Here is a 15,792-nt window from a genome sequence, read left to right as displayed (position 1 = left end):
CAGGCAAAGAAATCACAGGCTTTAACCTTTGCTTTTATATGAAATATCCGAGACCATTAGGGTTTTATGGAAGATGCTTCTGAACTGCTAGTTTGACCACTTCAAATCTAATCTTAAAATAACCAAAAATAGCCTACAGAATCTAAGGTCTCAATGGCTATTTTCGCTGTGCAACATGCTTCCATTTTAGAAGACATGCTGGTTCCTATGGAATCCAAATGACTGAAATCAGTCGTGGCGACTGAAGAACTTGTACACAGAGGTTGGGAGACCCCGAAAAAATGAGGTTTAACAGCGAGTGGCGAAACGATAAATGAAAAGAAGAAAAAAAGCGTGCATGATGGCGGTGGTCACCTGAAGTTCTTGATGTGATCCTCCACGCCGCTGAGGTGCAGCGTGTGCGTTAGCGCCTGGTGGTAGGTCAGAGCCTGGGTGGACGAGCCCCAGTTCACATCTGGAGAGAGAGAGAGAGAGGGGGCGAGAGAGGGAGATTCAGAGAGGGGGAGAGAGAGAGGGAGATTCAGAGAGAGGGGGAGAGAGAGAGAGAGGCAGGGAGAAAAAAGAAAGAGAAGGGGGAGGTGAGAGAGAGAGACAGAGAGACAGAGAGAGAGAGAGAGAGAGAGAGAGAGAGAGAGAGAGAGAGAGACATAGAGTGGGAGGAGAGAGAAAGAGGTAGAGAGGGAGAGAGGGAGAGAGAGAAAGAAAGAAAGAGAGAGAAGGGGAGGATAGAGAGATGTAGACAAAAGAGGGAGGGAGAGAGGGAGGTTGAGAAAGAAAAGAGGAAGGAGAGAGAGAGTGTGAGTCACCCATGCAGTGTTGGGTCAGCTGCGATGTGTTGCATGTGTGTGTAGCTGCATGTCAAACTGAGCACGTCTAAAAGCTATAGAGATTTGTTTTCTTCCCGTCAGTGTTTTTCTAGTCTCCTTAGGGTCAGAGTGCACGTGAGTTCGTGAGCGTGTGGGTGGCCGGCAGCCATGGGCGCCGCGCGCCGCTCAGATGCCAGCACGTTTGTCATGGTAGGGGTCGAAAAGGTCAACTGGCTTGCTGTCTGGGACAGAGGACATGAATGAAAATGTCCATTTCAACGTGGATGCTGTTTCCACCGCTCAGAAAATTACTTCAATGAAAGATTTGTTTCCCCCCCGGCAATTCATACTTTGTATCTTTATTCTGGTACACAGTAAAGTCGCAATTAACAGAATAGTTTAGGTATAACATTTGAATTGTGAGAAAACCTCCTTACGGGCTTATTCACAATAGGTGGAAACAGCTTTCTTTTCAATTTTCCATTTGTCTGATATGAAAGGAGACTGACCTTTGGCATCATCGCAGTAGCAGCGTTTATGGCTGTGCAAGATGTATGAAATCATATAGCTCATATGAATATATTATTCATAACGTTTTAGACATTTTGCGATATTTCTGCAATACTGTGATATCCAATATTATCGAATGTGGCCGAAGCCTACAGCACACACACAGGCTGACAAATGATACAGTGCGTTTTCGAAAGGAACCTCAATATTATTAGGCGAATCCAAGATGGCCTCTGCTGCAGCCCTTACCTGGCTTCTTGTAGCTGACGTAGATGTAGAGCCCCAGGACGATGCCGTTGGTGAGCAGGGCGGCCCACCAGTTGATGACGAACATGACCACGCAGCACAGCACGGCCCCCGCCAGCGACACCCACATGTTGTACCACTTGAAACTGGGGCGCCATCCTGCAGGGTTGCGGTTAGGAAGAGGTTACATCATGCCACGTCTACTGTGTCAACGCCAATATCATCATAAATGTTACCCCCCCAAAAAAAAAAAAAACGACCAATGCAAAAGCTTTTTATCCCTGCTGAAAATGCAAGGCGCTCATCTAAAAACACACAAATAATGTAATCCAACGCTCAGCACAGAATAGATGTTCAGCTCCTCGTCATGCTGTTGATGGTTCCAGCATAGCGTTTTTCCTGTGCTCTGGAGAAAAGAAAAACAAATGTGTCGAAGGACACCCCTAAATAAAAAACCTAAATATTTGGTAAACGAATAAGAACTTTGAGGAACAAAGGAAACTTCATTGATGTTCCCCCACAAACAAATCTGAAACGTAAGACAGAACCTGCCCTAACCCTTCAAACAGAAGACCAAATTCAGAAACTATAAACAAAAATTCAGTCTGTGACTGGTATCCCAAACACTGAAAACAATGGGGGAAAAATCCCAATAACAAATAAATATCAATTGGTAAGTGATGTTACAGTACTGAATATTTTAATGCAGAAAGACTAAAACAAGACTGGGATGAAATCCCAGTCAACAGCGGGCTACCCATGTGGATCTAAACCCAACACGTTTACCAACCCTAACCCTTCATCAAACCAAAGACAAACATAAACTAAATTCAGTCGGTGCCTGGAATCTCAAACGCTGAAAACTCTTCAAAAGCAAAGAAATACATTTCCAATAATAATAAAAACAGTTGTAAGTGATGTTACTGAATATTTTAGGATATTAAAATAATGCGCTTATTAAAGGGAGTATGGATATGGGCATTGATTAAAGAGTTAACCAGTTAAGAGACGTCCGGTATCTAGTAAGAAGCACGTTGTTCAGGTGGAACCACAGGAACTAAACTAGTGGGAGTTTTAGTACATGATGAACAAGTTGGACTGTTACACAATGATACGCTCTAGAACAAGCCACAGACACAAAATGGTACGTTCTTATTAAGGCATGTGCCACATTTATACTATGCTTCATTTCGCGCCCCCACAGGAAAGCGCAGATCCACGAGCTCTGCCTTTAAGGATAACGGCACGGTCACACATCTGTGTCAGAAGCGTTGTAGCCAATGCATGCCGAGGAGTCAGGCTCGTCAACTTTGTCTTTCGGGGTGTGGGAAGTTCCTTTGACTTATGTTGGAGTGTTTGGCTAACTGAACGAACACTACAAGCTAAATGGCTGCCAAGTGGGGTCAACCGCAGCGCTTAATTGCTATAGGCTCTATTCAGCAGCCATATTATCACTTCCTTCACAGGTGTTACCAATGACACTAATGAAGGCTCTGTTCCATTTAGTCTAGCACAGTGGTTTCCACGACCCCCATAACTCTGAGAGTGTACAAATGGAACGGTTCCATTTGTACACTCTCAGAGTTACACACCTGTAAGGGACCATTTGGAAGCCCATGAGGGTCCCTGGACCCCAACTGTAGACCCCACTGGTGTAGCAGAGTGTTTCCAGTGGGCCAACATGCACAATACCAGCACCCTGACTCTGTTTGAACAGAATGGAACAGAGCCTTCATTAGTATCATTGGTAACACCTGTGAATGTCTTCATAATATGGCTGCTGTGAATAGAGCCTATTGGTTGTCGCCCGGTTCAAGTTCAACAATGTCAAACTTTTCAGACGCGTTGGAAGCGTAAAGCGTTGCGTCGGGACGCAGCAGTGGGACACTCCGCCCCCCCTTGCTCCCATAGAATGGAAGTGAACGCTGTGAAGCTTCAGAAGAGTTAGGTGTGACCGTGCCCTCCCGTCACGCACCAAAAATAGCCGATCTACAGTCTAACAACGCACCACACTGAAACATATTGTGAGCTTGTAGATCCGATATTTTCAATGTATGACACCGGCGCGCAACTAAGTATAAATCGGGCCATTGGCTCTGCAACTCGCCAAAAGATGCCGGAGATTAGACCCGAAGTGGTACGAAAAGATTTGGGGTTCAAGAGCCAATCAAGTTGGGTTAATCAGAGGCGGTTTTGCCTACAGCAATCTTATCAAGTGGCGTACCATTTGTGTCTATGTATTTACTGTATTAAACTGCCTGGAGGAAAAGCAGAATCAGCGTGGAGGATTTTTTTGTACCTGATGTTCTTCAAGAGCTTTGGCGTCAAGGGAGAAAACACACACACACACAGACACACATCTCTTTAAATCATTTGATAACAGTTATGCACATGGCAGCTGTTCAAACCATAGGAAATGTAACAATGAATGGTGGATGCCATTTGTTTCCTTAGACAGGACTGCAAAGGAGAAAAAAAAGACATTAATAGAGATCGCCCTCTCTGCCCGGCTTCCCTTCCAATTGTGTTGGTTGGAGAGCCAGGCCAAGCCAGATGGAGGGGAGGATTCCAACAACTAGAGACCACGGTGGTGGACAGGAACTATATCGGTGGACAGAAACCTCTCCATATTTTAACTTTTTGTGTTTTTTCGTAAAGTAACTCCCTAAAAAGTAGCAGATCCACACGCTGGAAACGCGGCGCGAATCGACACGTTTTGAGATTGTCGATTTGCTACTTTTGCCGTTTTTTTATTTGAATCCTGAAAAGTAATAGTTTGGAAATATGACGTTTCCGACCGACAAGAGATGATATATGGCAATCATAATGCTAAAAGTAGACCCATGACAATGCATCAATATGTATCAGACTGATGGATACATTGATTGATACACTTTCATAGTGCTGATCAACAGGTATTGTTTTGCTATCACTAGGGGTGTGCCGATACACTAATTTCACGAAACGATACGATATTTGGCTCACAACTTCGATACGATTTCGATACGATACGATACGCACTTTTTTTATTATGAAAATATATGGAGGAGAAAAAAAGAAAATGCAAACAAATAATTCTGTTTTTGCATTATTCAGACATGCAAACTTGTAGCTTTTCAGCTACAATAGCCGTTTTGAATCCAAATAGTATGACACCTGACCCGAAAATAAAACATGTTGTCACTCTTTTCACTTCGGGGCCGTTTGCATGCCTGATTATTATGATTGTAAAAAAAAAAAAACGATATTTTTTTTTCCCAAAACGATACATATCGTCGCGAAAACGTATCGCGATATATCGCGGGACGATATATCGGCACACCCCTAGCTATCACTAATTATAACAAGTTCTCTGTTGTGCAATGAGGTTAACATACTGCTACACTAGGGGTTTTGTTAGCAACAAACATTTTTGGTTTAATCTAGGGCTGAATCTGCCTGCCAATCGCTGGCAACCATCTTAGGAAAGCAATTAACTCAAGGCTGTGAGATATATTATACTACAAATACCGCCGTGGTGCCGATAAACACGGCACCTCACAGAATATTGCTTAAATATCTATATCTATCAACTATATGTATATGGCTACTTATTATGGCTGATATTGACATATTGTCTTGCTGTTCTGCAAGTTGACAAAGTTGAAAGATGAGGGGAAAAAAAAATTAACGGTCTAATGTCCTTTCAGGCCCCATCACCTCCCATCGCCGAAATTGCAGATCTACAAGCTCACAACCTGACGCATTGTGAGCTTGTAGATTGGCTATTTTTGGCACGTGACAGTGTTCGTATGACAACGTTTAAAATCAGGCTTTTATCCGTCAGCCATTCTTTTGTATTTGTCTTTACATGAATACAGATAATGTCTAGAGATAAAGGTTTAATGTACAGAGTTTTCACTAGATAAGAGTGAAATGCGTGTCATTTTTTTTTACCTGGTGAGTTGGCCAGAGAGGCGTGGAACACAGAGAAGTTGATCAAAGCGTAGGAGGCCAGGAAGAAGTTGGAAATAATGGGAGCGATTATATTCAACTCCGCTGAAAGAAGAAAAACATTCATGATTAGGCTTCCACACCTCCTTTTAAAACTCCTTTTACACTGCAAAATGTGATTTTGACTTAGTTCCACAGATAAATATTGTGAAAATAGCTGATCTACAAGCTCACAACGCCTCACGTTTGCCTCCTCCTTATATTATGTGACAATTTGGCCAATGTTTGACCAGTTTTTATAGCATAGTTTGTCGATTACTTTTGATGCAGTAATGGTCTTTTTTCTTTACTTTCTTTTTTGAGGCATTAGAAAGGTCTTAAAAGTCCTTAAATTGTCACTTCCCTGTCATCTGGGGATCGCCCCCCCAAAATGATGTGGGGACCCCCCTGGGTGTCCCGACCCACAGGTTGAGAACCACTGTCCTAAAGGATCCCAACCCCGGTTGGACATTGAGGATTGTTTAACTCATTTAGACCTGGAACCCCTATGTTACTTTACCTTTCAATCCAGGAACCCCTTTTGGGGTTCTTGTTGCCATGTTCAGTATAAAGCAACATACATTTTTGTACATTTTTGAATAAATATTTTTCAGAAATCTTAGGTCAGGATTTAGAAGGCTTCAGGCCTCGGCCTCAGGTCTAAATGGGTTAAAAAATGATGCTAGTTGTCCAGAACGCGACAAAGGTTTGAGAAGCGTCTTAGAGGAGAGGAGCGCTGAAGCTGGTCACATACCGATGAGGATGAAGGCCAGGGCGATGCAGAAGGTCAGGATGTATCCTCGGAGAGGCTCGTTGTTCTTGCCGTAGCCTTTGGCGAACATGCTAAGACCTGGGTAGATGTTGTCTTTACACAGTGCCTACGCAAATGTGGGGGGGGGGGGGAAACACAGAGTTAAAATCATACTGTGTGACATTCATTTTAGTAGTCTTTTAGACAGACATCCGTCTGTTAGAACTGTGATTCTCAGAATTCAGTTCAAAAATAAAGCCACGGATGTACCGCTCCATAGCAAATGCTGCAGGTTCCTAGCGTCAAGGTCTGACGTTGCCAGACTCGGCATTTTAAAATACATAAATAAATACATTACCGATGCCTGCATCATTTGTCGAAAAACACTCTGAAAATACCCGATCTACAAGCTTACAACGCGTCGCAGTGTGACGAGTTGTGAGCTTGTAGATCTTCTATTTTCAGAGCGCAACCAAACATAAAATGACTTGCTATTTTGTTCTACTGGATCTCCTACGTTTTAGACATTTTAGTCTAGTTTTTATTTGCTGACGAAATTGTCAATATATTGTTTTAGTCATGACATCTCAGTTTTTATTTAGTTTTTGTCATTGAAAGGCAGTAATTTTTCGTCATAGTTTTAGTCGACAAAATTAACACCCGTGTAACACAATATGGACGCACCTGGAAAACCTTGGGAGCGCTGACCAGTGAGGCCAACGCCGAGGACAGCGTTGCGGAGAAGATTCCTGCTGTGATGATGGGGCCGAACCCAGACACCACGCTCATCACCTGTAGATGGATGGATATATAGCTTTATTGATCCCGCGGGGGGGAAATTCAGGCACCAGAGACAGCACAGCAGTAAACGCTACCGCTACTTTTTTGCGCCCTATTTTTAGATTATTTGGACCACAAACGAAGAGTGGGAACAAATGGACCAATTCCAATATTTTTGACACACTATTCCTATTTAATGCTTCATAACACAACGCTAACCGGATCGTTCAATTTACGTCTGTCTGGCCTGCGTTGCGATCCCATACCTGGAAGTCGTTCTGGAGTCCGAACTTGCATTCCGAGGGCCCCAAACCTTTCGGCTGACATGAGGAAAAGTCGTAGCCGAACTTGCAGGCTGCGTCAGTGCAGTTGGCGAGGAACTGTCCGCTGAGCGTCTCGTTCAGCGCAACGCCCGTGGCGTCTCTCACGATACACGAGCCTGAGTCAACCAAGGAGAGAAAGAAATGTGATTTTTTGCATTGTCAAATAAAAAAATAAAATCCTGTATAGGTTTAAATGCTGCTGGGAGAAAATGCTAGCAGCTAGGTTTATTTCTTAGATAAATTTAGGTTCATCGTTTTTACCTGGTATCCTAGTTTCTTTGAGGCACTACACTGTTCTAGAGTTCATGCTTAGTCTACTCTTGTCTACTCTATTGTGTTGCAGATTAAACGTTTTCATAGATTCCATAGATAGCTTCATAGACTTTGACAGCACTATCATCAGTGTATGTTGGATTCATGTTTATGTGTATTTTAAGACATTTAACCACGTGAACCGTCAATACTTGACCTTTCACTCTGTACTTGGTCTGCTCTTTTTTCCCTGTACACCAAACCTCTTTGCCGAAAATAGCCGATCTACAAGCTTGCAACGCCTCGCGCTGCGAGGCGTTGTGAGCTTGTAGATCGGCTATTTTTGGCTAAAGTTCTCCTCAGAATAGGGATGCTAGGGTTCAAGTGGTACATGTAAGAACAAATGATCCTATCGCAAAGATTTGGCGGCCCCCCTGTAGTAACTCTGAGGACCCCCTAAGGGTCCTGGACCCCCTGCGAATTGAGAAGCATGCGTGTGGCAGCAGTGTTACCTGTAGAGACGGCCACTCCCAAGTAGACGATACCAGTGATCAAGATGGCCAGGAGGGTTCCTCTGGGAATGGCCAGCTGTGGGTCCTGCAAGTACAAATCCAAACATCCACCGGGTCATTATGAGTTCTTATTATTATTAGTTCTTGTTAACCACCTAAGCACTATACATTGTTGTACAATAAATAGCAAAAAAATATTGGATTATCACCTATAAAACATACAAGGGATCAGATCGCTCATACATGGGGAAAAATGCATTCTATAACAGCGTTTGATGCTACTGAGTTTTATACCAAAGTGTACTGTATGTATTATATTATATGTATAACTGATTAATTGTGTTCAATCATCTTAATTTATCTCTATAAGCTGACAGTAGGGCATTAACAGAATAATCGAATATTCGAATATTCGACTATCAAACCGACTATTTGACTATCAAACCACTATTCGATTATTCGATAAAAAAAAAAAAAATTATCTCTATAAGCTGACAGTAGGGCATTAACAGAATAATCGAATATTCGAATATTCGACTATCAAACCGACTATTTGACTATCAAACCACTATTCGATTATTCGATAAAAAAAAAAAAAAAAAAAAAGGTTTTTTTTTTTTTCTTTTTTTTAGATTTTTTTTTTTTTAGTGGCTTTTCTGCAGCAGACACGCAGCTGTGAGCTCTGGTGTGACGTCAACTCGCATTCCTTGAGTCTAGTCATCAATGTCATTGAAAAAAAAAAAAAAAAAAAACTTTTTATTTTTTTTATTTTTTATTTTTTTATTATTTTAGTTTTTATAATCAAATCGATTAATCGAATATTCGAATACTTATAGGTCGAATAATTCGAATACTAAAAATCACTATTCGTGAATGCCCTAGCTGACAGCAGCCATCATCCATCTGTGTAACACTAAATATATTCTTCTAAGGCAGCCACTTCAAGGTTTCAATTTTAAGAACCCCAGTTCGATTCAAATGTGCTATTTCTAGGACAACAATCTACACTGCAAAGTCTTCATGTAAAATGTCATGCTTGTGACAGCCCTAGACACCAACAAAGACCCATGAATGAATATCCCACGATTATGCTGGTGACGTTCTACTTACAGCCAGGTCTCCGGAGATGTTGGCACCTGCCAGGATGCCAGTGGCAGCGGGGAAGAAGATGGCGAACACAGAGAAGAAAGTCTCCGAGTCTCGGAAATCCGGACCCATGTTCTCCATCATAATCGAACCTGATAAAAGCAAGCAGAAGGGTGTCATGATCATTAGAAAGAAAATAAACACAACGGACAAATTGAAAATAGCATGAATAGCAGTCGTCTGAGACGCGCATGGCAACTGTGAAGTCGATCGGTTGAACGGTTTCCCTGCATTTATTGTAAGAAACGTTGATCAAGTTGAGAAAATGGTGGCCGTACCATCGTAGCCAAAGAAGCCCTGTGATTCCTTTGACTTGACCGGGATGAAGGATCCGATGAAGTAGTTGACGATGGCGGTGAGGAGCACAAACAGCAGGAAGATCTGGGCCTGTAGACACCACAACATTGTGTTAGAATAATCGTCATGTACAAATGGAACCAAACGTGTTTGGTTCGATTTGTACACTGTCAAGAGTTGCGGACCCGTAGGGGTCCGTTTGGTTCGATTTGTACACTGTCAAGAGTTGCGGACCCGTAGAGATCCATTTGGTTCCATTTGTACACCGTCAGAGCACATAAGGGTCAACTTGGTACATAACTAACAATCATTTAGCTGGGGGTACACTCTGAAACACCCTCAAGGAACCCCCCGTTGTGAAACATTGAACATTGGCTGGTACCTTGGCCTCCCATTCCATCCCAGCCACTGAGATGCCCAGGAGCAGGATGACGGTGATGGTGCCGATGATTCGGATGTCGTTGGTGGTATCCATCATGACGGCGTCTACACCCTGCAGGAGGGAAACGATAGGGGAATGAAACCGTCCCAAAACAGAAAACTGCACTCCGATGCAAAACGCTCCTGAACACGTGTATTAATAACTTTCTCCATACATCTCTATTATTATGAAGAGCTAGTCTCAGCTCTCACATGGCCCCGCTCCACTCAACGGAGGTGTGTAGAAACTCATTTATTTACTATTTATTTAATAACAGTGGATAGAATGAGCAAGCATTCAGTTGTCTTACTGTACGGTAATTGTTTCCACGTTGAAAAATGTTCATAGATCTACAAGCTCACAACGTGCAAGCTTGTAGATCAGCCATTTCTACTATATTTTTGATAGTCGTTATTAAATATGTCAGTCTTGTGTCTTATATTTCATTTATTTATTTATTTGACATATCCGCCCTGTGAAATCTTTTTTTACGAAGCCTAAAAGCCAAAGAAACAATTATTGTTGTGACAATTAACCTTCAAGTAAAATGTCATGAACGTGACAGCCCCAATTTAGATACAGTACGTCACATAGGCGCTGACTATTCAATGTCAAGCCCCCGGCAGCACCATAGGAAGTGAAACACACCCAGAAGTGAAATGCATGGAGTAGTAACTTACCGCCAGGAGTTCCACCACGGTCTCAGCGAAGCCCACCACATACATGGCCACGGCCACTGCGTTGGCGAAGGCGAAGATAAGACCGATGGAGCCGCCAAATTCAGGGCCCAAACTTCGCGATATCAAATAATACGCCCCACCTGAAAAGCATCAAGGACATAGAATAAGAGTTGCAATATACAGTATAGCGCTGCCACAGGTTGGAAATAATCGATGGAAATAATAAGCTTTTAGCTTTCTTGTGTTATCCTTTTGACGTTTGAACATTTCATTTTAGATTTTAGTGTTGGGCTATCAAAAAAATAGCAGATCTACAAGCTCTGCTGTTTTTGAGGGAACATTTTTTATCTTGAAATCTTTATTGGGGGGGGGGGGGGGGGGCAAAGCTGCAAAACACAAGCCGTCTGTGTTCCGTCGGGTGACGAGCCATACAGCGGCGATTCTAGCTCCCCGCGGTTAGAAAACACATGTGGGACACCCTGGTCCTACAAGCACAACAACAGAGACACCTGGCCCAGAAGTCATGTGAGAAGCGTGTTGCCGTTCTGAATGGAACAGAGCAGGGGTCTTCAACAGGGGTCTGGGACCGGGACCCCTAGGGGGTCCTCAGAGTTACTACAGGGAGGCCGCCAAATCTTTGTGTGGTAGGATTTCTTTTTCTTTTTACATTAACCACTTGAAGCCTAGCATCCCTATTATGAGGAGATCTTTAGCCAAAAATAGCTGATCTACAAGCTCACAACGCCTCACAGAGGCAAAGTGGTCGGTGTAGAATGAAAAGAAGAGCAGACCAAGTACAGAGTGAAAGGTCAAGTCTACTAAGTGGTTAAATCATGAAGATGCAACATGCAACATGAATCCAACACAACACTGATGATCGAGCTATCAAACAACTCTATGAAAAAGTGTAACAACACATATATGTATATAGTGGGGGTCCCTGCTTTATCTCTCTCTCAGCTAGGGGGTACTTGGGTTGAAAAACGTTAAAGACCCCTGGAATAGAGAAAATACTAGACACTACATGACTTAATATGACAGGGAGGAAGCAGCTGCGAAAATGTGACCGAGCAAAAGTTGTGCACCACAAGGATGTATGAATTCAAATCAAGTCGCAGCTATCAGGGCCCGTGAAAAAAGAGACAAGAAAACAAAAAACGATGCAAAAGACGAAGTTCAAGAAGAAGTTAAAGCTGGAATCCATAACTTAAAATGTACATTTTATTCACTGAAAACTATTTTTTTGTAAACAAAATGTTATTTTGAACAATCTTTAAGCTAGAGCAGGGGTGGAGAGCATTTATTTTTCAAGAGGTCCATACTGACTTCGATCAAGTGAGCTGGCCATAACTTGAAACGCTTGCTGAATTATATTAAAACTGCATGCATTTGGTAAATAAAAACATGCTTGTTTTTTTTGTTTTTTTTACAGCTGTATGTGCACCCTGAGGTTACAATGAAAAGATGACTTGCATGAAACAATCCACCTCAATGCATTGTCAACTTTTACATTGGCCTACTAATCAATATCTTGCCAGTCTGATATGCACCACTTCACAAGTTACTGTTGAAACACACGCATTACTGTATGTTAGATATGGACTCAAGGCACACTTTCAGCTTGCAGATCGGCTATTTTCACAAGTTTGGGTCCCGCAGAGATCAAATTTCAATTTTGGGTCTCGAGCTAAAATGTTTGGGAACCACTGATATAGTGTTTGTTCAAGGTGCGGTAAGTGCTATTTCTTTTGAAATAAGTGTTAAATATAGAGTGTTTGTTCAGTAACTGGGGTCTCCCCGTCTCTCGGCGAGGACACCCGTTCGTTATTGGACAAACACTCCATAGCAATGATTACTATCAGACTATAGAGCTTTAACTTTAACAAAGAAAGTTGCCAAAACATATCACTGACGCTCCTTTCATTTAAACCTCAATTACCGAATGTTACCGTAAGGGGCATTTTATGTCCTCCGAAACCCTGGGGCATAAAAGGAGCAGTGAATTTGCAGCTTCTTTACTTGAAGACCTATGTTTTACAGGGAAATATGCGCGAGAGAGAGAGAGAGATTTTCTTTTTGGACAAAGCGGAGTCCATGCACAGTGCTGCAGCATAAAAGCTGTGACCCAGTGAGCTCATATATTCCACTACGGTGCAGGGTAGAAAGAATGCCCGCTCAGCCAGTTAAAATGTCATAATGATCTTATTTATGCTTTTCACAGGGCACGTAAGACCCCTGGAAGAATTTTCTTGGATAATATTATTTTAATTGATGACAGATGGAAAAGTCTTTCTCTATCAGCGTGTACCCCTTTAGAGCGGTGTTTCACAGCCCGGGTCCCCGCCAAAGATCACTGGGGGGCACGAGGCCGTGTGTGTGTGTGAGAGCTCTCAGCTTTTGTCAAATATAAGAAGGGCTGCTCCATGGATAAAAATTAAAAAAAAGTAATGTAGGGACCATTGCTTTAGACCAGCGGTTACTATTTTTTTTGCTCAAGACCCAAAAGAGAAATTAGACGTTTGGCCGGGAGCCAAACTAGTGAAAATAGCAGATACAAGCTCACAAAGGGTTGCAAGCTTGTGGATCTGCCATTTTCACTACTTCTAAAACCTTTATGTTTTTTTGGAAATTATTTTCCATTTTTATTTTATTTTAATATATTTTATTTATGCAATATTTAACACATTAGCTGCCAAAGACGTATATATACGTCTTTTAATTATCAGCTGTTGTCTGCCAAAGACGTATATATACATAAATTTTTTTTTTTTTTTTTGCATTTTTTTATAATTTCAACCCTTGTCGAATTATGAACAGATTAGGAGCTAAAAATGTTCGAAGATTTGCTGCTCCATTCACTTCAATGTTAAAATTCAAACGGACAAACAATTCACTTTGTTTTTTGGTTTAAAACTACTGCTTTTGAGCTATATTGAAACATCAACCAAACATGTCAACGAGGTCAAAATGACCTCGTTGACATTTGTGAAACCACACCTGAATCTCATCTGTGATTAGAAACCATCTGGGGATCAATCATACTGGAGGAAAAAAATCTGTGGCTACGCGAACAGGTACCAAAAACATGGCAAAACCCTGGCAGGCAACAGCTAAAAATCTGAAAAAACTCTGGCAGGCAATGTGTTAAGCAAACATTTGGGATTTTTTAAAATTGATGATTATTATTATTTTTTAATTAAATATTTAAAAATATATATTTTCTATAGGAAACAAAAAGGGATATTTACTCACAACCCATAAAAATTGGGTCCCACTGTTTGGGAAACAGTGCTTCAGACAAACCTCTACTTATCCAGTGGCTCATAGACCATAATGCCTTGCAACAACCTCTAGCGTATGTCCAAATAAAATGGATAAACTGCCAGTCTGTGTGAGCAGCGTCACTATAAGTGGAAAGACAGACATATCGCAAAGACTACTGGTCTCTGTGTGCTCATGTTTACAATGCAGATGCACACTTTATTTACCCAGAGGAGGATCGCTGAGAACAAATTATCTTTTTCACAAAGAAGCCCTGCTTCATATTCACGTCAGACACGTAAAAAAAACCTGGGAGCTGACCAGTAAAACCTTAGTCTTATACTGTCAGCCACTGAGCAGCTCCACTGGAGCAGTTGGGGGTTCAGTGCCTTGCTCAAGGGCACTTCAGTGGTGTTGGGGGTGGGGTTAAGTGCTGGCCCTTCGAACCGGGAACCTTTCGGTTGAACAATCACGCTCCTCCGACCTTTAGGCCACCACTGCACTTTACAATAGGCTCTATGCACAGCAGCCATATTATAAGACATTCACAGGTGTTACCAATGATACTAATGAAGGCTCTGTTCCATTTTGGTCAGACAGAGTCAGGGTGCTGATATCGTGCATGTTGGCTCACTGGAAACACTCCACGGGTGTGTAACTCTGAGAGTTATGGGGGTCGTGGAAATCTGAAATTCAAAAATCTGAGAACTACTGTGCTACACTAAATGGAACAGAGCCTTCATTAGTATCACTGGTAACACCTGTGAAGGAAGCGATAATATGGCTGCTGTGAATAGAGCCTATTACGCTTTCAATCCACATCAGTCTGTGCTGAGGCACAGATAAATACGTTTCCCTGTCGAGGAGGGGGCACGTTATGAGCATGCAGATCTGCCATTTTACAGTGTGACACCTGTGTGCAACTAAGGTTTAACGCGGGCTTTATAACAATGGGTGCATCATACCTCCTCGAACAAATCCGTTGGTGGCGATGGCCGAGGTGGACAGGCCGGTGATGGTGGTCACAACCGTGGCCATGAGCACGATGACGCAGGACAGCACTGCCAAAAGGAAGACGGACAGAACAAGTTAGTTGGCCTTTTCTATTCCCAAACAATCAATGGTCATTTGTCTATAAGAAATAAAAAAATATATTATCAGTTTTTCATTACACCACACTTGGCTGCAAATTAAAACCCATTAAAACCAGAAAAGCATCTGTCATTTTAGATTTTTGCGTCGGCCGTTCAAAAACAGCAGATATACAAGCTAAAAGCACGTCACTTCGTGTGGCGCTGCAAGCTTGTACATCTGCTATTTTTGAACTTTTCATAAATCTTGAAAGTGTGATAACAACCGATTTAGGAGGCATTTGTAGAATTGGCCTCAGGTCTTAATGGGTTAAAAACAATAAGTCATGATATGACTCTGTGGTTTATGAACTTACCAATTCCTGCCTGGCCCACGATCCACGACATGCGGATGAACAGCATCACACCCCAAATGTTCAGCATGCAGCGTACCTGTAGAGACAAACAACTACCCGTCAACATGCACTCGTCGTACAAATAACTGCCCGTCAACATGGACTGTACAGGACAAACACCTACCTGTCAACGTGCACTTAACATGCAAACAACTACTGAATGGTCATCAATATCAGTACCTACTGTTTCCCCCTTGTCATTATAGGCCAAATGTTCCAAAAATGGTCAGAAATATTGAATGACGTATATTTAAGTGGCTCATTGAGATTAAAAAGCTCTTTTGCAAGATATTATAATTATCAATCAAAGAAATGTAAATACCCCCAAAAACAGACGAAAGTGTGACAT

At 42.1% G+C, this 15,792-nt stretch overlaps 1 protein-coding gene across 1 annotated transcript in view; it reads right to left on the bottom strand.

Annotated features, from left to right (window-relative positions):
* Positions 1-15,792, bottom strand: part of slc12a2 (solute carrier family 12 member 2) — a 67,609-nt gene that overhangs the window by 25,439 nt on the left and 26,378 nt on the right. The window contains exons 3-15 of the mRNA XM_084046597.1: positions 15,405-15,480; positions 14,923-15,018; positions 10,697-10,836; positions 9,978-10,088; positions 9,577-9,685; positions 9,263-9,390; positions 8,153-8,237; positions 7,332-7,504; positions 6,970-7,077; positions 6,289-6,412; positions 5,499-5,600; positions 1,566-1,721; positions 355-454 (exon numbers count right to left, since the gene is read on the bottom strand). Coding sequence (XP_083902723.1) covers positions 355-454; positions 1,566-1,721; positions 5,499-5,600; positions 6,289-6,412; positions 6,970-7,077; positions 7,332-7,504; positions 8,153-8,237; positions 9,263-9,390; positions 9,577-9,685; positions 9,978-10,088; positions 10,697-10,836; positions 14,923-15,018; positions 15,405-15,480 — 1,508 coding nt within the window. The remainder of the gene's footprint in view (positions 1-354; positions 455-1,565; positions 1,722-5,498; positions 5,601-6,288; positions 6,413-6,969; positions 7,078-7,331; positions 7,505-8,152; positions 8,238-9,262; positions 9,391-9,576; positions 9,686-9,977; positions 10,089-10,696; positions 10,837-14,922; positions 15,019-15,404; positions 15,481-15,792) is intronic.

The sequence above is a fragment of the Gymnoscopelus microlampas genome, assembly GCF_963454915.1.
Source record: "Gymnoscopelus microlampas genome assembly, chromosome: 21".
In the NCBI taxonomy this organism is placed as follows: Eukaryota; Metazoa; Chordata; class Actinopteri; order Myctophiformes; family Myctophidae; genus Gymnoscopelus; species Gymnoscopelus microlampas.
The sequence above is the reverse complement of the archived record's forward strand: the minus strand, read 5'-3'. Positions and strand labels throughout refer to the sequence as shown.